Source organism: Xiphophorus hellerii, chromosome 1 (genome assembly GCF_003331165.1).
Source record: "Xiphophorus hellerii strain 12219 chromosome 1, Xiphophorus_hellerii-4.1, whole genome shotgun sequence".
NCBI classification, from domain to species: domain Eukaryota; kingdom Metazoa; phylum Chordata; class Actinopteri; order Cyprinodontiformes; family Poeciliidae; genus Xiphophorus; species Xiphophorus hellerii.
Window position 1 is genome coordinate 31,175,836 of NC_045672.1, and position 23,420 is coordinate 31,199,255.

The following is a 23,420-nucleotide window of genomic DNA, read 5'->3' on the forward strand; positions in this document are numbered from 1 at the left end:
CAGGGGCCACAGAAAACTAATCCAAGGGCCACAAATGGCCCCCGGGCCGCACTTTGGACACCCCTGTACTGGTTCCTCATCAACACACGTTCTTGTTAAAGAGTTTGATGGTTTTCCTTTTTAAAAGGCGTTTTAAACATGCTCAGCGGCAGCGGCCGGTGGTTTCCTCCTGGTGTTGGGCGGATTTGCCTTCTGCCGTTTTTCTCTCATTTTTTCTCTTTGTCTTCTTTGTTTTAGCGCGATGCTGCAGAGCCGGACCCTGAAGCCCAGCTAGCTTTTCATCCTGGCATCCTTCCACCTCCCTGCCTGATGCACCCCCATCTCCTCCTCATTTATTTCCCTTTCCTCCCTCCCCCCTCGTTCTCTGGTTCCCTCGATCCCGTCGCCACGCCGACCCATCCCCATCCTCGGCTGCCGCCGCCCACGCCGGTCCGACTCCGCCCTCTATCTGGGATGTTTGCCTTCTGCGACCATCAGAAGTGAAGGAACGTTTCTCTTTTTCTCAAATTTTTTCCCTCAGCATGTTTGTTGGTTTCTAAGGAAACCTGGCCAACATCATCATCATCATCATCATCATTCCAGATTTCATGGCACTCAACCACTGGCATGTTTGTTGTCGTTGCCATGGCAAAGGGACCACAAGCTTCTGCCAGATCCAGCACATCTTTTTTTTCTGTTCATTGATGATGGATTATTACAAGAGAAGAACCTGATGAGAAATGTCAGACGCTGAACATGCTGAGTCACTGGTTGCTATGGTGATACCAGCCTTTCAACGCACATGCAGTAAATAAACTCCAAAATAAAACAAACTGTTATTGTTGCCCGTTGGATACTTCAGTAGTTTTTCACATAGTTCCCCAAAGTCTGAACGGGAAGTGATGCGAGTCTCAGAATCCGCCATCTTGGTAGGCAAATGCAGCACAAAACATCCATGACTTTGACACCAACAAAAAAAAAATGTCAACATTGACGAATGTGCAAGAGAAAGATATTCCTACAAAAATCACTGCTGTCAGAATCGACACGTTTGAGACAGACAATGCGGCTTGTTTATTGTTTCCATAGCAACTCCGGAGTGACTGCCATAACAGTTAGCTATGGATGCCTACCAAGATGGCTGTCAGCTACAAAGTTCTGGGAATTGTGACGTCACATGAGAAATTGTTTATGAGGAACGTTCGGTGAATATATGAAAGTGAGAAAGACGGCATGTTTAGTCCGCTTTAATCCAACTGCGGTCCGTTTGCTTAGAAAGTCCAGTTTGTTTAGGGGCGTGTGACCAAAAAACTCAAAACCAAAAGCAGGAAGTGTACTTTAGCCTAGCGCTAGCAGGAGAAATGGTTTGTGATGTTTTACTGAAAACAAGAGAGAAATAATCCAACGGCTAAAATCTGACACCACTCAATTTTTGTTTACATTTTGTGAAGCAGGAAGTTGCGCTCAGTGTCTTCAGAGGTTTTTGTGTCGTTTTCTTCAGTGGTTCTTGGTGCAGCTATTTTTATTGCCCTAAATTTAGCATGTATTGCTATTGTTGGTGTTGATTACCAATGGCAAACAAACACCATTTCTGTTGTTTGGTGGTAAACAAACAACAGAAATGGTGTTTGTTTACAATTTGTGTTGGTAAAAAAAAGGTAAACATTTTGTTTACAAACATTACTTCAACTGATGGTGAACTAATGTTGTTGTTTACCATTAGTAAAAACACCATTTATGTTGTTTCCTGATGGTTAGTAAACAAATGGTTAGTAAACAAATGGTTAGTAAACAAATGGTTAGTAAACAAATGGTTAGTAAACAATGGTTTGTATTGGTTAGCTAATCAGCATCATTAGTAAACAATGTCAATAATAGTAATTTGTGCCATATTTAAAGCACTGAATATAGGATTTATTGCGTTAAATGTTGTATTTAATGGTGCAGACAGTGGTGGTTGGTGACATGGGCATTATGGGCAACCACCCAGGGCTTCATCGTGCCTGGGGCAGCGTGAGGCCTCGGCGTATTGCGACGCAGGGTATTGAACGGTGGAAGCAAAGCAGAACCAAGAAGAGTTTGAATTTGTAATGATGCTGATTAAATTTATTTCAGCTAAGTGTTTAATATCTGGAGAAGCAATTCTTATCATATTTCACATTTTACTGTGTCATGTAGCGCGGGTCTTGGTCTTTGGCTTGGTGTTGGGTTAGGTGGGCTTGACTACCACACACACACACGCCCACCCCCCCACACACACACAGGAAATGGCGTACAATCCGAACCCAACCTGGCGGATCTGGTGGTAAAATGTGAGGAATTTACGATCAGGCATTGAGAAAGACACAGACATGTATTGAGCTTTACAGAACCCCTCATTCAGGTTGCATCTCTCTTTCTCAGATTGATGAGGGGGGGGAGATATTGATAAAAGGTGAGCTACACACACATGCACACACACATGCACGCGTGCAGAGTGCACAAATTGGAGCGGGCCAAGGAGCTCCACTGCAGAATATCGATTGCTGAAAAAAAGCAGCCATGAAGAGGATGTACGTGTGTGTGTGTGTGTGTGTGTGTGTGTTTGGGTGTGTGTGTGTGTGTGTGTGTGTGTGTGTGTGTGCGTGGGGGTGTGTGTGTGTGTATCCACTAAAACACTCTGATTTGATGCAGCACCCTCTGTAGCATCCAGAAACACAAAGAAAGGTTCTGGTGGTCAGAGCCGCGGTTCAGTCTGCCTGTCGGGTTATAAAAAGCATCTCCAGCTTGAAGCACGGTGGAGGCGGCCAGCCATAATCGATACGCCGCTGCCGACCTTCACAGGATGAAGGCAAACATGACTTTGACATGAGGAGAGCAAGGGGCGAGTGTTTTGGCTCAGGCTGAACCCGACGCCGCGCTAATCGCCCGGCCCGCTGCTTCATTAGCCCAGAACTTATCGAGCTGAAGGTTTTTCTCTCTCTGCGGATTCAGAAGCGCTTTCTGTCGCGATCCGGACGATCCATAACATCTCTGTTCTCCGCTCAATTTTGGTCCGGAGCTTTTGATAAACGCTCTGCGGGAGATTCGTCAATAACCCGAAAATCACTCCAATAATGTTTGAGTACAGACAGAGCAGGAAAAAAACATTTAAGTTGGTGATGAATGAAGTTTCTTAAAACAAAAAATAATAATTCCTCCACAACATTATGACAAAGACTCAGCAGAGTTTTATGTTTTATTTTGAAGGGGATGAAGGAAGTGAAATCACTGATGGGTCAGGAAAAAAACTGACTTTAAATTCAGATTATTCTTCATTAAAATACTGAATAGAAATTAAGAAATCATTAAACCGGGCTGCAAATAATGAAAATTTTAGTAATTAATCATCATTCTGAAAATCAATTATTCCGACCATCAATCAGTTATTCAGATTAATCAATTATTATGGCAATTAATTGAGTATTCTGACAAGAATGGATTATTTTCACAATTATTCTGCCAATTAATCTGATACAAAATTGCCACTTTCTGCAGATTTTACGTTTAGCCACTCAAGCCTATTTTGAACAATATTATAAATTGCAAATAAATAAATATTTCAATTCCTTTTTAAATAAGAAAACAAAATTTTATTGTCTAAAATTCAATAACACCAATCCTATAGTGAATGGTTGATCATTTGAAGCAACATGTGAAAAGCTCAGCTCTTTCTGCTCATCATATCAACACAGTCTAATCTGTTTATTTTAAAACTATTAATAACTGAACAGAAAAAGTACCTTATTGGGAGATTTTTACAGAATTGAAGCTAAAACTATCGCATTTGAGGAGTTTTGGTTAGCCATATTTTTTATTCCTAAATGCAAAATGTATATATTTATTGTACAGTTTTGGCTTAATTCCTGCTCTGAGTGTGTTGTTTTTTCAGTAAACTGGAGTCTGAATATAACAATTAATCGGTTACTAAAACAGGTGACAATTAGTTAATCAATTAATCATGATTAATCTGATTAGTCATTTCAGCCCAAAAGAAACAAGAAGGTGAGAATGATAAAAAAAAAAGTTACTGCAAACAGCTTGTTATATTTTAAAGGTCTTAAACTATAATATTTAAAGTTGTGACAGTAAAGAGGAAATTTGAGAACGTCGGCATTTTCTGCATCTGTTCAGGTTAAAACTGTCTTTGGAAAAGAAACAGAAGTAAAACTTCCATTTCAGATAATCTGAGACTTTTCCAACATTTCAAGTTAAATCCCAACAACAGAGGAACAGGAGGGGCATAAAAATGAATCTGTTCACTTTAATATGAATCTGTTCACTTTAATATGAATCTGTTCACTTTAGTAGATATAAATAAACTCTGAATGCGAGTAAAACTCGGATCTGCAGCAGAACCAGGCGCAGCTACGATTTCAGGACTTCAGCAGAACATCCAACACAGCCACACACTGGATTAAACATTCTCTGATTAGTCAAAACAACAAGATGCAGGTCATTACCCTCTGAATGTGTGTGTGGGGGTGTGTGGGTGTGCGCGTTTGTGTGTGTGGGTGTGTGTGTGTGGCCCAGGAGCGGTGACACAGAGACTGCTGTATCTCTGTCAACACACACAGATCCTGACCTTGCCTTTATGTAGAGTAAGCAGGTCAGGTGTGTGTGTTATATCCTTTCTCACCTCACAGCGTAGTGAGGGTGAATAATTCACACCAGCTCTGTTTAATCCGCTTTAATCCAACTCCAGTCCGTTTGCCTAGGAAGTCCGGTTCGTTTGCAGAGATGTGACGAAAAAAATCGAACTCTGGTCAATCTGCAAATCTACGGCTCGGTTTGGCTGAAGTGAACTCCGGTGCGGTTCTAATGAATATGCAGAACAGAGACTGCTCCAAAAGCAGGAAGTGGACTACAGTACATGGCATTCTGGGTAAATACAACCAAAGCCTAGCGCTAGCAGGAGAAACGGCTTGTGGTTTTTAGCCAAAGAGTAAAGAGAAATCTTCAAACTCTGAAGCCTCTCCATGTTAGTTTACATTTGTTGAAGAAGAAAGTTGCGCTCAGAGTATTCAAAGGTTTTCATGTTGTTTCCTTCAGTGGTTCTTGGTGCAGCGCCCCCACAGGCGAGGAGGGGAACATGTTGATCAAAAAGTTTGGTTGGTTTGACAGCAGCTAAAAATGTAACAATAACTGCATTTATATTGACAATAATTGCGCAGATTTAAATTATGAAAATAAATTTGTTCTATGGAAACACGGAGGTTTTGTTAACTGACCTTTTTAAATGAAAAACCAAACCTAAACAGAAAAGATCTAATAGGATAATTATAAAGTGCAGCAGGCCAATGACGCAGCCCTGAGGAACACCGGCTGTAAGTGACAGTCGCTGGGAATGTTGAGGTTCTGAAAACTAACTAAAATCACATGAGAAATTATTTAAAAATAAGAGCTGAAACATCACTTGATGCATTTTTATTGACAATAAAATTACACAAATTGGAATTACAAAAATTAATTTTCTTAATGGCAACAAGCCAATTTTTTAAAAACTAATTTTTTTAAAGTTTTTGTGCTAGGTTGAGGTGGGTTTTTAGGCTCTATTGAAATTATTATATTTTGCAAAACTGCAATGGAAACACATGAAACGAGTCACATGATCAATAACCGGATGTTGCTACAGGCAGAAACAACAAAGAAGAAAACAGGAGGTAGTAGGAGGATGATGGCATGTCGTATTTTTTAATAATGTATCACATTAACAAACGTATTCATTTGTGATTTTAATTACCCTTCAAATTTAATGGAAACGCCGTAATTGCAAAATTTAATTTTTTTACATTAGCGGAATATCGGCCAAATTTCGCATATTTCTAATGGAAAGGCAGCTACTGTTGCTACTTTGGTTCCCAATCAAACGGCTCTACATGCTTGTTCAAGACAACCAGAACGACTAAAATAGTAAACTGAATGTTCAGCATGTCATTTGATTTTTATCCATCTCTACCTTTGCATTGACTATAAAGGATATTTCTGTGTATAAATTATATCTTTTCAAAGTAGTGCTAAATAAATGGATTGAAAACAATGTTCCAAATTTCTCAACCTTGGTTAAATAGTGACTCATAAAGAGAGTGAATTATTGTAAACTGTTAAACAAACAAGAAAACTTCGGCTTTAACAAAGGTTTCCATACAGTTTGACATAATAGGGCGTGGAGAGCAAAGAGCAAACGGGGATGTTAAAGTCGAGAATGAAACGTTCTTTACTGAGTTCTCATCTAACCACCCAGTTAGTTTTTATATGCTTAATAATTCCTAAGGAAGCAAATTTTACAAAACATGAACTCATAAAGTCATGATGCCAATTTCAATACTTCAGAAATGAGAAATAGACCTGTGCATTGAGATAAATAAAACGGTAAACTATTTACCAACAAAAAACTACAACGATTGAAATGCAAAATAGAATAATGTAAAAGAAAATGAAATTTAAATTATAAGAAATACAAAGAAATAAAATAGAATAGAATAAAAAACAGCCAATTTCTGACAATAACTTCATATTTTTTTGGTGTCTGGAAAATGAGAAGTTTCAAAAACTTCCCGATTATTAAGTCACATTCGACAACAGAACTCTGCTTGCTACCTAGCAACCACAACGGAACTCTGCCCGCTACCTAGCAACCACAACAAAACTTCGCCCGCTACCTAGCCTCCAGGCAGAGTTCCAACACTTTTGGTCAGCTGTATGCACTGTACAATGGCTACTGGAAAAAAAGTGTTTTCACTGGAAAAACGTTAGATTCCAGTGTAACTATCTTAATAGACTTGAAATGAGATCAAATTAATTTACAAGCAACTTTTCAGCAAGAAATATAAGCCTGTATGTTAGCTTTTCTTATTTCAAAGACAAAACTAAGTGATTATTTCACTTATAACCACTACTTTTTTTGTCAATGTTAAGGACTTTTTCACTTAAAACAAGCTGCTATTTCAAGCTAAAAAGTTACCTGTAAGTTAGTTTTGTCTTGTTTCAAGTGTACTAACACTAGAGGCTAGACCAAAAATACACTTTCGCAGTGTTGTTATTGACTTATAATCCAGAAACCACTCGCTGAATTCTTGTTGGTTGTGCAGGAGGCTCCACTTATGCTTTTCAAAGCTGTACGGTTGAATAATTGTGCATCTGTTTGCGGACATTTTCATGTACGAGTGTAAACATTTAATTTAGGGGGCATGGCCAGCAGCAGATTATTTGGATTTAAAGTGACAGAGACTCTTAAACAGCTCAACATAGGCAGAAGTGAGCAGACTAAAACCCCACAGAAAATGTGATTAAAATGTTTTGTGTAGCCCATAGACCTATTATAACCTCCTCAAGGAAGTGTAATAGGTCACTTTAATGACTGTATAGTCCCAAAACAGAATAAAACGTGGTTTGAATCATAAACTTCTAGAACTTATCCAACCAATCAAAAGGAGCAACTAGTTGGTGAACCAGTGGAGGAACTCGGCTACGTCAGGCAGCCTGTGACGGGTCAGTCCGTCACCTCTGTCCCAACAGCAACAGGGGCACAGATAGTGGAGATTAGCGGCGTGTCCAACACTCTGCGCACCACTTAATCCGGTCAGTCACAAATCTGCCTGAAGCACGACGATTAACCCCTTTCCCCTCCAGGAAGCAATCCGAGGAAAACACGGCCGGGATTAGTCCAGGCAAAGGTCACGGTTGGACCATGTTGGCGTCGCCCAGCAAACGCTGCTGAGCTCCTTCGACTCGCTGCTCACCAACTCGACTCTCACCTCAGATCCGTAACGGAGCTGAACCTGAATGCCACGCTGCTGTTCTGTAAACTGACACTGAATTACCCTTAAACTGTCGTTATCCAGGGTTTACACAGAGAGATTGGGTCAAAGGACGCAGAACAAATCTCCAGGCTTAAAGCTCCTCAGACCCATTTAGAGTCCTTTATCTAACTGCTTCAGTTTCAGGGCTGATTTAACCTCTGCTTGTTTCAAACATGAGAGACACAAGAAGGACAAGTTTAAAGAAACACCTGCCAGAGATAAGACAAGAGAGAATAGAAAAATTCACATAAACTACTGGCTCTACAGGAGACTCCAAACCCAAATCAAACTTTCTCCATCTGAACAGAAACGAAAATGAAATTATTATCTTTGGACCTAAAGGGGAGCGATCTAGAGTTATAGATCTAGAGTCAATGCACAGCTTCAGTTTTTACAGCTGGAAACCAGAGATCTGCCTGAAATCTGGACCTTGAGAGCCACATAAAGACGGTTACAAAGTCGGACTTCTATCACCTGAAGAACATTTCCAGGATTAAAGGAGTAAAGTTTCTGCAAGATTTAGAGAAACTCATCCATGCGTTTGTCTTTAGTCGCATCAATTACTGCAGAGCAGAACAGTGTCTGATTCTGCTCTGCATCTCTGGAACCAAACATGGAAAAGCAGCTTTCAGCTTCTATGCACCACAAATCTGGAACAAACTTCATGAAAACTGCAAGAGACGAAACAGAGTTCCTTAAAGTCAAAGGTAAAATCCACCTGTCTAGAGTTACCACTGATTAATAATGACTGAAACAAATTTTCCAACTAATCAGAATCAGAAAATGCTCCCATAAACTGATGGGTCTGTGCCTTAAAAAAGGCACGAAAATCAAGTTTCAAAGTCCACACCTCCAGCATGGAGGGGAGGATGTGTGGTTCGTGCTGCTTTACAACCTCTACTTTCTGTTTGTTACAGCGTCAACGTCTGACGAAATTACGTTCTGCGTAGCCTGTGGATGGAAACATGGCTACTTTGGATTTTTTTCTGCGTCATTTTAAAAGTCTGCTCTAAATTTGCATAAAAATTAAATAATATGCATCCCTTATCTTTTGCAATATTTTAAGTTTGCTCAAAATTGGCACGAAATTTAGCTGAGTCACATTTTTTTATTTATTTTTTGAGACATTTTAGTTGCTCACTCAAAATTTGCACATTTACATGATTTGTATTTTTTTCAATATTTTAAAGGTTTACTCAAAAATAAAATGACATATTTGGTTGTTTTTTTTGCAACATTTTTAAAGTTCTCAAAATCTGCATGTCAATTGGATGAAAGAGCAGTGAATGATTGATTAATTACCACTTTATTTTTTACCTTTAAAGCAAATTCCTGCTTATTTTTTAAATTTCTAATACTGGAAACAATATTTCTATATCTTCGTGTCCATTTCAGAGTCAAATTTAAAAAAAAGTGGAAAATAAAAATAACCAGATGCGTATAATCTGAACTCTGAGGGAATTGTTTCAAACGTAAGGAGGAAGAAAAGCGAAATCAGGAGCTGCAGACAGAAATAGAGAGCGCCTCCCGTCCAGAGGAGCGAGGAAGAGGATAGAGAGGAAGAGGAGATTAGCGCTCCATCTTCCTCGGCCTCCTGTCGTGCATATGGCCAGGTCAGGGAAAACCGGAGTTATTTGGAGCGGAGGGAAACCGAGTCGATCCTCGCATAGGGATTTATCTGAGGAGCGTCTCTTCTCGTCCTCCTTAACGACAGGGAGGGGCACTTTAACCCTTCGTGTGCCGCAGGGTTTCCATATCCCCAAGGCCGGCTGGAGCTTCATCCCTACGCTAACGCAGGAGCCTCCACTGTGCGAAATCAAACCTGAATTCTCAGCTGAATGTGCTGACTTCACACGTCAATATTCAGACGCCTGAATCAGCAGAACTTGGCGTTTGACCTTCGGTTGTAAAAGTGGCAGATCAGAGAATATTCACCACAGAAATGTATCAAACGTTTAGAGCGGGAACCAACACATAAACAGAGAAACGCTCGTTTTTACCAGCAGGGAGCCTGAAGTTGGTCCGCTCTGCCGTGTGGACAAACACTTCTCCCGCCAAAAGTCGCTGAAATGACTGAATTTATCAGTTCTGGATAAAATTCAGCACCTTGGGATGCAGAGCGCTGCTATCAGGAGGTGAGAGGATTAAAGGTTTTCCCTCAGAAAACTAGCTAAATATGTTGGTGGAGGAGTTTATGTGTCAAAAAAATTAAACGTTGAGAGGAAATCTGAAAACATGAGCAGGTAATTATGTGTTATTGAAAGACATGATACTAAAACACCAACTATATAGACTCTTAAAAGAGGCATGTACAATAAAATATAATTAAAATAAATGCATTTTTGCACTTTAGCTAAACAATAATTAATTAATCAGTAGATATTACAATAAACTAGGTAATGTTGGTCATATTTAAATTAAAAGAAATATGGACAATGCTGCGTATTTGTATGCTTGAATAATATATTATTTGGGTAAAAAATTTAATGTATAAAATGTTATTGTATATTCCTAAATCCTCCCATTTGGTTTAGTAATGCCTACCGCTTGGTGCAGTATTATTATTTATTGGTTGTTATTTATCCAGGATTTACTAGGAATACTCTGATTGGATGAAAAAGACCGGTCTGTGGTTGGCTGGTAGGCTTCGCTAAGTTGCTAGAACGTGCCAGGACACATACTGAGCGAGTGTGTGAGGTGTAAACACACAACGCCTCACATTATTCTTTGTTCACAGAGAAATATGCGCTCACATCAATCTCACCACGCTCCGGTTGGTGGCACAAAGTCACGCAGAAGGTTACTTGTACCACAGGCTAACATCCATGCTAGCTAGAGCTCTGCCTCATCTAGCCAGCTAGCCGTGGCTAGGCTAACGTTAAAAACGTTGTCACTGTGGCGCACTTTTCTCAGTCTGCAGGTAAACGAGCCACCGCATCGTCTCCTCCATCATTCCTGGGATCATTTATGTGTCTCTTGTCGCTTTATTTGATGAAGTTGCTAGCGCGTGCCAGGACACGTACTGAGCGAGCGTGAGATATAAACACACAACCCCACAGGTTATTCTTTGTTCACAGAGGTAAATGTGCTCACATCAGTCAAAGAAAAAGTTTACTTTTTCTCTCCAAATTATTACTTCTATCTCCCAATTATGACTTTTTTCTCAGAATTATGACTTTAAAAGCCTACATAAAATAAAATGTAAAAAAGTAAATTGCATCTCTGCTGTTATACCTGGTTTCTCACAGGTGTCCACGAGGCTTTAAGTCAAAATTCTAAGAAAAAAAATCTGTTTTTTGCTTCACTTTTTGGCTCTTCTGCTCTTCCATAGAATTTTATGATTATTTTGAGTCTAACAGATGCAGTTCCAGAACAATAAATTAAATAAAATTTGATCAGGTCTTGATATGTAAATAAAAAGGACAGTGGATTTTAATCTCAATTTGACTCCTAATAATAAAATAATAAAAACAATCTCCAAATTCTGATTTTAATTTACCAAATCTGACTTTTTTCCCTCAGAATTATGACTTCAACATGTTATATAAAATACAATTTTAAAAAATAAATCTGATGTGTTCAACAAGTCACCTGTCTGTCATTAAATATGGTTTCTCCAGGTGTTCATTTGTCTTTCAGTCAGAATTATAAGGGGGGAAAAATAGATTTAGTTAAATTTTTTGGGTCTAAAGTTCTTTCAAAAAAATCTGCTGGTTGTTTGTGTCAAACTTAAAATAGTTTCAGAACCAAGGCAACAAATTAAATTAAATGTAATCATGTTTTGATACTGAAATTGGCCGGAAGGTGGATTTTATTCTCACTTTGACTTGTTGCCTTCATGATATTCACATCGATTCAGCCGGAAACTAAAGACACAACACGCAGAAACACGCAGAAACACGCAGAAACACGCAGAAACACGCAAGCTGTCTGAATGCTCGGCACGCGGCGCCGATTGGTCCTCAGTGCGGTGCTTGGTCATTCCTTAGCAACCACCCACCCATCATCCACCCCGCATCCATCCACGGGCGCACGCGCATCAATTAAAAGCTCGCGCGGACGTCCCACGAACACACCGTGGCGCGCGCCGGAGCAAACCCAGAACAATGTGAGCACGCGGGGCAGCAGCACGCTCATGAATAGCGATGATGAAGATGATGATGATGAGCCAGGAGCCTGGCTGCCGCAGGACGCAGCGGCCCGGTGAACCCGCACATCGACCCGAGCCAGCAGCAACTCCTCACGCAAACAAACCGGCGCTAATTACCGCTCCGTTTGCGGTTCTGGGAGCGATCCGAGCGGAACCAGCGGCTCAGTCGCCGGCATGCGGGAAGCACCGCGACCGGAGGAAAACACTCCGGAGCCCACACTGATAAATAAATAATAAAGCGCATGCCGAAGACGCCTTCTTACCTTCACTTCTCCGAAATTACGATCATCAACCTCCGTCGTCTGTTTTTATCTGTTTTATCTGTTTTTTATCTCTAAAAATGTTTATTCATTCGCTTTCTGCGGGTTTTTCCCTCTACAGTGTGAATTTAAATGGACAGTATATGCTGCTGTACACAGGCAGGGAGTGAGCGCACTCAGCGGGACCCTCAAGACTCTGTGGCAACCAGAGGGGGCGTGGCCACGGCTGATGACATCACGGGGGCGGGGTCAACACGCGGAGGGAGGGGCGGGGGGAGTTTATTTATCTACAAACCAAATGCACGAGACGACCAGCTACTTCCGCTTCTTCGGTCCAAAACACAGGAGAAAAACAACCAGACCAAGGTAATTTATGGATAAAACTACAGATAAAATGTATTAATTTTGGTTATTTAGCAAATAACTTTTTTTTTTTAAATGGAGGTTAATTTTTCAAAGTCATGTTTTCACCATGTTAATAATTCATTTATAAATGTCACAGTTTCGAACTAAATACTTAATTACCAAACTAAGTATCTATCTCCAAATTAAATATTTGTATGTAATTAGCCTGAAGCTAATATTTAACTAGTAAGCTAAATAACTAGCCCTACTAATTAATTAATTTGTTAATTCTTTGGGATTAGTAAAATATTTTTGAATTTGAAATTGCGCACTAAACATTTAATTTCAACCTATACATTAAACTAAAATATTTAGCTTGAAGCTAGTTATTAAGATTCAAACCAAATATTTACATGCAAACTAAATATTTAGTTTTAAGCTACATAATTAGAGGCTAAATATTTAGTTTAAAGTATTGAGATCCTTCTAAATATTTACTTTAACTAAATATTTAGTTTTACGCTATTTAATGCAACGCTGAATACTAAGATTATTAACTAAATATTTAGTTTGAAGCAAAATATTTATGCTTTAAGCTCTTTAGTCTGAGGCTAAATATTTTTAATTCAAACAATAGAGGCTAAATAAATGTTTTGCACACCAGTTTTAAGCCATTTAATTTTAGGTTAAATACTTAGCTTGTTATCTATGTATTTGGTTTAGAACTACATATTTAGTTTGAAGGAAAATTTCCATGTTGGTGGACAATAAAACTTTTTCTTATCTTTTTACTCTAAAAATTATTTAACTTGTTCACTAAATATTTAGTGTTATTTAGTTTGAGGCTAAATATTTCACCCGCGGGGCTGATAACCACTGATAATCGCCATTCTATGGGATGATGACATCCGAAGCGGGTGAATATTTAGCTTGTTGAGTGAATACTTATTTCCAACTAAATATTTTGTCTTACAATTTTTAGAGGTTAAATATTTAGCTTGCTAACTAAATATTTAACCTCAATCTCCAAATTTAGCTCTGAATTAAATATTTAATTTGAAATGTTTAGCATGCAAACTAAATATTTAGTTTTAAACAATTTAGTTTGAGGCAAAAATATTTTGCATGCTAATGAAATATTTGACTTCACACTACGCATTTATCTTGTTAACCAGATATTTGGTTTTATGCTGATTAGTTTAAGGCTAAATACTTAGTTAGCTAATTTAGTGTTTGGTTTAAAACTAATTATTTAGTTTGCAAATGTCTGCATTTTTGGCCTAGTTTTCCTTAAAAATGTGTCATATTTCTGCTCTGTGCGTCTCTGGTTGCATTCATTTTATTTTAAATCTCAACTTTTATTATGCCTACTTGACTAAAAAACTCACAAAAGCATTTATTGCCAAGGTATAGTTGAACTGAAGAGGAAAAAGCATTAATCTGTACCAATAAAAGAAGAAATATTTCCATATTTTTTAAAGATACAATGGGAACATGTTGGGAGAATATTTAACATTAGGATGGACCATTGTTTTTTAAGTATGCACCACAGCTGCCCCCTACAGGCGGAGGGTGGAAGCACAGGCTGGGTTAAAATGAGTCAGTGCCCAAAAACAGTGAATTATGCCGCAGAATGTTGTTCATTTACAGTGAAACAAAAAGAAAAATCCCCAAATGGCTGCCTCTCTGGTGAGCACAGACCAATAAAGCAGAAACACCATGGAAACAGCCGCACATTAAAGCTCCTCTGGGCTTTAAGTTCATCCACTGTTTCCCGCCAACCTCTTCTGCACAAGTGTTAACAGTTTGTTTATCCTAATCCTTATTTCTGCATTTATGCTTCATCTGGTCAGGGAAGGGGAAGCAGTTTTACCTCCAGGATGCATCAGAAAGGGAAAATCCGCAGTGAAACAAAGCTACTGTTGCTTTTTGTGCCAGTAAACAGTAAATAAGGAGCACTTAGAGCACAGAGGGGATTTCCCTTGCAGCACCGTTTCCATGGCGTTTCTGCTTTATTAGATGGAGAACACCGAAGGACCACAGCAGATGGCCACGACGATACGGCGTGTCAAAGGTCACGCCCCTGGTGGAAACGCAACACTTTGGGTGGAACTTTTTATTACTAAAAACCAGATATTATTTATACAATTCCTAAAATCATGAAGTGTTAATATTAAAGTCGTGAAATTTTTCTTTCCTTGATGTTAGAACAGCAGGAATTTATTTTTATTTTGGTTTGATTACACTCACTCGTTCTCCTCTTCAGCATCCTGCCGTTGTCTATGCAGTCAACGCAGAACGAGAAGCAGCGCTTCGTAACTATCCAATCTGACCAATAGAAACGCCCGAACGTTTCTATTGGCCCAAACCGGCCAACAGAAATGCTGTTGCTAACGTCCGCTCGACAAGTAGAAATGCGTTTTCCCGCCACTGTACGAAGGAAGTCCCGCCCCCAGAAGAGCGGAAAACAGATTTACGTAAAACTAATAAAAAATATCTTTAAAATAAATAAAATCTTTAAAAAATGAAATTAGACAAAATTAAACTCTGAAAAAATAAAAATTAACAAAAATTAAAACTGAAAAAAATAATTTGAGAAAATAAAATTTAAAAGATTTAAAAGTGAAAAAATACTTTGAAAAAAATACCATTTTAAAATTATTTGAAAAAGTAAAATTTGAAGAAATATTAAGTTTCATAAATGTATGTTCAACTATTATATACACATTGTAAATTACTCTCAAAATCTTTTTGACAAAGGTCTTTCAAAGTTTCATTACTTTAAACACACTGCCTGGCCAAAAAAAAGTCGCCACCTGGATTTAACTAAGCAAATAGGTACAAGCCTCCTATTGGATAAGTACTGCATAGGCGATTATCTTTCAGCTGGCAACAAGTTATTTAACCCCAGCTGATGCAATGAGTAACTCCTCATTTCTTAAACAATCATGGCAAAAGACACATCCTGTGGTCGTGGAAAAGACATTAGTCTGTTTAAGAAGGGTCAAATCATTGGCATGCATCAAGCAGAGAAAACATCTAAGGAGATTGCAGAAACTACTAGAATTGGGTTAAGAACTGTCCAACGCATCATTAAAAACTGGAAGGATGGTGGGGAACCATCGTCTTCCAGGAAGAAATGTGGTCGGAAAAAAATCCTGAATGATCGTGATCAGCGATTACTTAAACGTTTGGTCAATTCAAATCAAAGAAAAACAACAGCAGAACTCAGGAGTATGTTTAATTGTGAACACAAAAGCATTTCCACACGCACAATGCGAAGGGAACTCAAGGGGTTGGGATTGAACAGCTGTGTAGCCGTAAGAAAACCTCTAATCAGTAAGGCTAACCAGAAAAAAAGGCTTCAGTTTGCTAGGGAGCATAAAGATTGGACTCTGGAGGAATGAAAGAGGGTCATGTGGTCTGATGAGTCCAGATCTACCCTGTTCCAGAGTGATGGGCGCATCAGGGTAAGAAGAGAGGCAGGTGAAGTGATGCACCCATCATGCCTAGTGCCTACTGTACAAGCCTGTGGGGGCAGTGCTATGATCTGGGGTTGCTGCAGTTGGTCAGGTCTAGGTTCAGCAACATTGTGTGCCCAAAGAATGAGGTCAGCTGACTACCTGAATATACTGAATGACCAGGTTATTCCATCAATGGATTTTGTCTTCCCAAATGGAATGGGCATATTCCAAGATGCCAATGCCAGGATTCATCGGGCTCACATTGTGAAAGAGTGGTTCAGAGAGCATGAGACATCTTTTTCACACATGGATTGGCCACCACAGAGTCCAGACCTTAACCCCATTGAGAATCTTTGGGATGTGCTGGAGAAGGCTTTGTGCAGTGGTCAGACTCTCCCATCATCAATACAAGATCTTGGTGAAAGATTAATGCAACACTGGATGGAAATAAATCTTGTGACACTGCAGAAGCTTATTGAAACAACGCCACAGCGAATGTGGGCTGTAATCAAAGCTAAAGGCGGTCCAACAAAATATTAGAGAGTGTGACCATTTTTTGGTGGCGACTTTTTTTTTGGCCAGGCAGTGTACATTTTAACATTTTGAAACAAGTTCATTTTTAAAAAATGTTTTAAAAAGTAAAATAAAAACTAAAGCTTTGCACGAAGAAACTTTACAAACTAAACATGCACTTTGGCCGTGTTGTATTCGCGCTTCACAATTTGAGGATTTTTCCAACTTATTTGTCTATTCGCTGGATCTTTAAAGTAGAGCACATCAAAATATCTAAACAAAAATGCAGCTAAGAAAACTTTAATACTGAGAAACTATGCTACTTGGCATGCTATTGGCTGGCGTTTGCAAAGCGGCCAATCCAGGAGCTCCATTTGTTTTTCTTGGTGCTGATTGGCTAGAATGGAGCTAAGAAACATGTTAGCTTCTACGCCAGAATCAGACAGTTACTAATGTGCATTAGTGCACATTAATGTACAGTACAGACCAAAAGTTTGGACACACCTTCTAATTCAATGGGTTTCTTTATTTTCATGACTATTTATAAGGCAATAAATCCCACTTATTAACCTGACAGGTTGACCTATGAAGTGAAAACCATTTCAGGTGACTACCTCTTGAAGCTCATCAAGAAAATGCAGAGTGTGTGCAAAGCAGTAATCACAGCAAAAGGTTGCTACTTTGAAGAAACTAGAATATAAGGGGCATTTTCAGTTGTTTTATACTTTTTTGTTTAGTGCATATTTCCACATGTGTTATTCATAGTTTTGATGCCTTCAGTGTGAATCTACAATGTCAATAGTCATGAAAATAAAGGAAACTCTTTGAATTAAAAGGTGTGTCCAAACTTTTGGTCTGTATTGTATGTTTATGCAAGTTTGACCTCTCACACACCAATAAACTTCAATTTAGAACAGAACACTTAACACTGGAACTAGAGGGTATTTCAAATATCCAAAATAAAACACAACAACCAAAAACAATAAATAAAACAAGAATAAAAAACACTCACAACCAAAATTGTTAATTAAATGGATTATGCGTCTGTAAACAAAATATTAATTATCAGAATGAAAATTATCAGGCTCAATTTAATTTATTATGCAATTAATTGGTTTACTGCTAATTGCGACAGATTTAGGTGTTTGAATTATTAAGATATGCAGCTATCAATGTTTTTAGTATTGGCAGACGGTTGTGGTTACAGGGATCCACCGTGTTCCTGTAATTTTGTTTCAGAGACTTTCAACCAGACCTTAATCTAACAGTGTGTCTCACCTCCACACGCACACACACCCACCCCCACGCACGCACACACACACACACCCCTCCTCCCTAAATTAATGAAACGTCTTTTCTCTGGAGGTAGCTGCAGTAATAGGCAGACGGAGGGAGGCTACAAATAATAATGAAGCATGTCATTCTTTTTAATTCCTTCTCTGAACTCCCTCCCCCCACAAAAATAAACATCCCTCACAATCAGAGGCACATTTTCTCTTTTCTCCATGTCCTTACATCCATCTGTTTATCCCTCTTCTCCACACCAGAACCTCCCTCTCTTCATGGTCTCTTCTCCTCTCGCTCCTCAAACATTTCCACCCTTTCACCACATCGTCTGCATCCCCCCCACTGCCAGGAAGCACGCTGGCTAATTTCCTCCTCTTATTGAATTGGGACGAGGGGCGGATGGCAGGAGAGAAAGGGATGGGCCGAATGTCGGAGGCCTGGGATGTGTGTTAATGGAAATAGTGGAGGACTTGGACACCTTCAGTCCACGTTGGGGTTCATTTTAGCTGCGTTTTCTCACGTTTGGACGTTTAGGAATGATTATAAACTAAAGATGAAGCTTTCTGCTTGGAAAGTGTTCATCACTGGCAAACACGTGAATAAATCCAAAACATAAAAACACAACAGAATGACACTGCAAATGAAAAATAATGCGACCACAGAAAATAGAAGCAAATAGCAAAAACAACAACAAGCATCAAATGCTGCAAATTCGTTCCACAAAACAGAATATGTGTTTTGTTCAGGCCGAACAGCATTCTGGGGGATCAACCTCTCAGCTAGCTAAGCTAGGTTGGTGGCTTCAACTAACTCACTCACTCTTTGGTTACCTAGCAACAACCTGCTGAGTAACTGGAGCAGCAGCAGTTTAAAGTTTCGCCTCATAACAGCTTAAAAATAAAAAACAACGTAGTTTAGAGAAAACTGTGGATAAAACAGGAAAAGTTATGACAACAGTTTGGCTGTTTTTAAGATATTTAAAACAAAAAACTAAGTAATAATTATCAATATCGACTAATATAAAACGCTAATATTGTGATGTGTTTTTCAGCCATAATGTCCAGATCTATATTACAAATAGAGATTTACATACAGTTTAGAGTGGCAGTCTTAACCACTATGTAACAATCTCAGACTAAATCCTTTATTATTCAGATTTTAATCCCAGTGAGCCTTACACCTGAAATGATCAGAAAAAAACCCATTCTGGGTAGATTTAATGGGCCAGGAAATTAATTTCCAGAGTGAAAAATGAAGGTAGAAGTAAAAGCAGAAATGTGTCTTTCTCCTGGTGAGATATTCAACTTTATCCTCACTCCCACATAAGAACAACTTTGACAAAAGATGGTGACCTTCCCTTGTTGAGAGCGCTCTGCACGCTGAAACACACACTGCATGTTTCTGTACGGCTGCGTCTGGGTGGACATGTACAGACTGCACATGGCGGCACATCCTCGAACTGTTAAAGCTGCTTTAAGGTCACAGAAAAAAGATTTTCAGAGAAAAAATCCTGAAGGACGACTACAGTCTTTAAAAAAAATAACGCTTAAATTAGTTATGTAAGGATGAACTTCATCTGACTGAATATGAATATCTTCTACTGAGTTCACACAATTTAAGTTTTCGTGGTTTTTATCACAGATGATGTCACTAACCATCCGAATTAAATAATGTTCCATATACAATTTATACCTCAAAATATCAAAATATTTGACATTCTTTCCTATGCCTCAATGCAAAAAAGCACAAGATCTTATGAAGTATTTTGTCTAGTTTCTAGTGCAAATATCTTAAACCGAAAATAAGACCAAACTAAATTACAAGTATATTTTCATCAACGTATAAGAGATTGTTTTAAGTCAGTAATTCAAGTACTTTTTATATTGCTAAAACTTTAGATGATGAAACGATAGCTACCATTGGTTTTAGCTATCAAGTTGTCAACATAACGTGCTAAATCTTAAATGCAGGCGTGATATATAAATTTAAAAAAATAAAGGGAAGCAGTGCTTTGCTACAAATTGTCAACACTACGTCAACTAGATAACAAGAAAAGGAAAAAGGTTTAATTAAAAAAATAGCAAGGAGAGGAAAGTAGTTTAGTTATGCTAGCCTGACTATGGCAAACTTAACATGTAGATTTGCTGTGGAATTCAATGAGTTTCAGTTAAGTTAAAAAATAAGAAAAAAAGGCGACCTAAACTCCAACTCAGACAGATCATCAGTAGAGCAGGCGATTAAATTAGCTAATCTACCACTGCTGTGTTAGCTCAGCTAATAGCAACGGTAGCTAATCTACCACCACTGTGTTAGCTCAGCTAATAGCAACACTAGCTAATCTACCACAGCTGTGTTAGCTCAGCTAATAGCAAAGCTAGCTAATCTACCACAGCGATCACTTATTAATAATCACAAAATAACCATCAACCTGAAAACATAAAACTGTAACGGACTGAATGTTTGTGTGGGAAATGTTGGGGTGTTATTTGGTGTTGAATCCTGTTGTGGTCAGTTGCTAGGGCAATGAGTCTGTGACTCCATATTATTATATATACAGTATACTTATATTGATACTTTTTATTATTACTTATTTTATTATTATTGGAGCCTTGCAATAAAATTTAGCTCGATATGTACATTTTAAATTTACAACTGAATAACAATAAAATCTGTTTATATCTGTTAATTAAATCAAATCTCAGAAATGGTCACGCTTCATTTAGGATGATTTAAAAAGACGGTAACACAGCAGAACTGGTCGGCTTCTCTCTGTAAATCAGACCGGTGATCCAGAACCACTTCAGCAGCAACATGTTCAGTTTATCAAACATCTGACTCGGCTCAGGTGGCTCAGGTGAGTTTTCAGGTCAAACCGTGTTTATTGGTGGGAGATAAATTTAAGGGGAGGATTCTGGCACTGTTTTAGACACATTTTATGTGTTTGTGGGTGTTATGTGTGTGTTTATGTGTATGAGACATGCAGACAGAAAGACTTATCGGCATTCCAGAGTAAATTGGCACTTCGCCGTTCATCTCTCTCCTCGACTAATTAACTCGACGCTCAGAGGCTTCGCTTAATTGGAAAGAGCTCAACCCTCGCTTCCCCTGTACGACATCGCGGCTCCAACGCGCCAACACACACACGGCGACCACAGCGAGTGTGTGTGCGGCGCGCTGATAGCCATGGAGAGCGGCGCAGGAAACGACAGCAGCTCTGCCCTCTCCAACATGGAGTCCAACTTCAGTTGTGGGAGTTTTCAACATGTTTCAGGCAGGAGGTGTTTAACCGTCACCGAGTTCGGCTTAATAATGAGACGGAGAGCAAACGGCTCAGAAACACAGAAAGATATGGTTCAGATCCACGCATCATCAGCACAGACGCCATTTTATCTGGTGATTTATTAAAACAGCAATCTGCTGTGATTTTACCCCAACATCTCTTTTTCAAACAGAAAACTTCTGGTTTTTACCAAATAATAGAGATCGAACAAAACACAAAATCTGACCACATATTTTTGTCTTGTTGCTATTGCAAATGTCCTAGTTCACTTCAAATAAGACAAAACTAACTTAAAAATAACTTTTCAGCTTGATTTAGGTCAATAATTCCTTAATATTGATTTAAAGTGCCAGTTACATTATTTCATTAATAATTTTTCCCATGGAAAATCTGTTATAATACTCACAGCCCAGGGATGTACACAGTCTATTGACTAAATATTTAGTTTAAAACTAACTAGTTTCAGGCTAAATACTTAGTTTGATCATTAAATATTTAGTTTAGATCTATAAAAAGGTGCTTGCTTGCTGACTAAGTATTTAGTTTCATGCTAAATATTAGCTTGTAAGCTACATATTTAGTTCTGAACTAAATATTTGGCTTCCTAACTAAATACTAACCTTTAAGCTAAATATTTAATTTGAAGCCAAGAACGCAACTTGCTAACTACAGTATATATTTATCTATAATCTAAATATTTAGCTTGCTAAGTATATACTTAGTTTATAGCTAAACACTTAGTTTGAGGTCACATTCTTAACTAGGTACCTAAATATTTAGTTTGGAGTGAAATACTTAGCTTGTGGCTAAGTATATAGCTTGATAACTACATATTTATCTTGCTAACTAAGTACTTAGTTTAGCGCTAAATATTTAGTTTAAGGTTGGCTAACTTTGTATTTAGCTCTACTTTAAACATTTATCTAAAAGTCAAATATTTAATTTCAGGTTAAATATTTAGTTTGAGGTTAAATATGTAGTTTTAGGTTAAATATTTATCTTGCTGACTGATGTTGATTTCTGTTTCTAAATTTATCCTTTGGTGTCTGAACATTTGCAACAAAAACAAACAAACCAACATCAGTTTTCCAATAATTTTTCTCACGTCCTGTAAACATATGGGAGAGAAATAAAATATTAAAACTAATCCTGGATGACTAAAAACGCAGGTTCTTCTTCTTCTCCTCCTTTAAACCGAGAGTTTAGTTCCTTCCTGGCTTCCTTCCACTCATCTGTCACTAACAATCCCTGAGTGGATGGAGGAACTTCTCTGACCTCTGACCTGCTCTCTGATTGGCCCCAACCAGAACCGGCGCTGGCGGGCCGGAGGGAACCAGAACCCACCTTGTTGTTGTTGCTGCTGTTGAGGAAGTGCAGCTTCATCTGCTTCATGTAGGTGGTGGTGAGAGGAACGTTGAAGTCGATGACGTCTGAAACCAGAGAGCTGGGTCTGTCGTTCTCTGGTGGGAAAAACACAAAAAATTAACAGACAGACACAGAGAGAAACCAAACAGCTGCTCAGGGCGCGGAACTAAACAGCATGAAGCAGAAAAAAATGAAGGAAAACAATCTACTCTCAGGTGAACTTTAATTTTCCAATCTGCTTATTGTTTTGTCACTTCATGTAATAAAAGGACTTTTGAAACAGCAGAAAAGTTTTATTAAGATTTTCCTGACTTGCTTTAGGAGGTATTTAATTCCTGGATATAGCCGTGCAAAACCAGACTCCACACGGCAAAAACACAAAATCTTACCAAGTATTTTTAGTCTAGTTTCTCCTGCAAATATGCTATTACACTTGAAATAAGAAAAAAAGTTTTAAAAAAATTAACTAAGAGTTACTTTTCAGCATGAAGTAGGAGATTGTTTTAAGTCAATAATTCCTTAATTTTGGACGTTAAGGAATTAACGTCCAAAATTAATCAAAAGAAATTAATCGAAAGAAATTAATCAAAATATCAGAATTTTTTCTTTCAAATATTTGACATTGAGCTCAAAGATTTTCTGTTTATGTAAATAGAAAATTAATCTCAAAATGTCTGAGTCTTGTGTCGCAAATATTCAACTTTTGGTGCTCAGAAATTACAAAGTTAGTTTGAAGAAAATTTTAAAATAATCTCAAATCTTTAAAAAAGATTTCTCACAAATTTCTAACTTTTGTTTTAAGTCCATAATTCCTTAATGTTGCTGAAGAAGTACCATCAGTTTATTTAAATTACAAGGTGGGAAAACGTCTTGCTCTCCATCCATCCATCAGTGGACCTGATGGTATTGTTCCTGCGGTCCGACCCGCTGATGCCGGTACCAATTAACCAGAACCGG

At 38.4% G+C, this 23,420-nt stretch overlaps 1 protein-coding gene across 2 annotated transcripts in view; it reads right to left on the reverse strand.

Moving 5' to 3' along the window:
* Positions 1-23,420, reverse strand: part of LOC116718510 (nucleolar protein 4-like) — an 84,158-nt gene that overhangs the window by 46,644 nt on the left and 14,094 nt on the right. The window contains exon 4 of one of the 2 annotated variants that reach the window (XM_032560519.1): positions 22,443-22,558. In XM_032560519.1, coding sequence (XP_032416410.1) covers positions 22,443-22,558 — 116 coding nt within the window. Of the gene's footprint in view, positions 1-12,212; positions 12,396-22,442; positions 22,559-23,420 lie in introns of those variants that run through there. The other variant, XM_032560528.1, reaches the window with a different exon arrangement.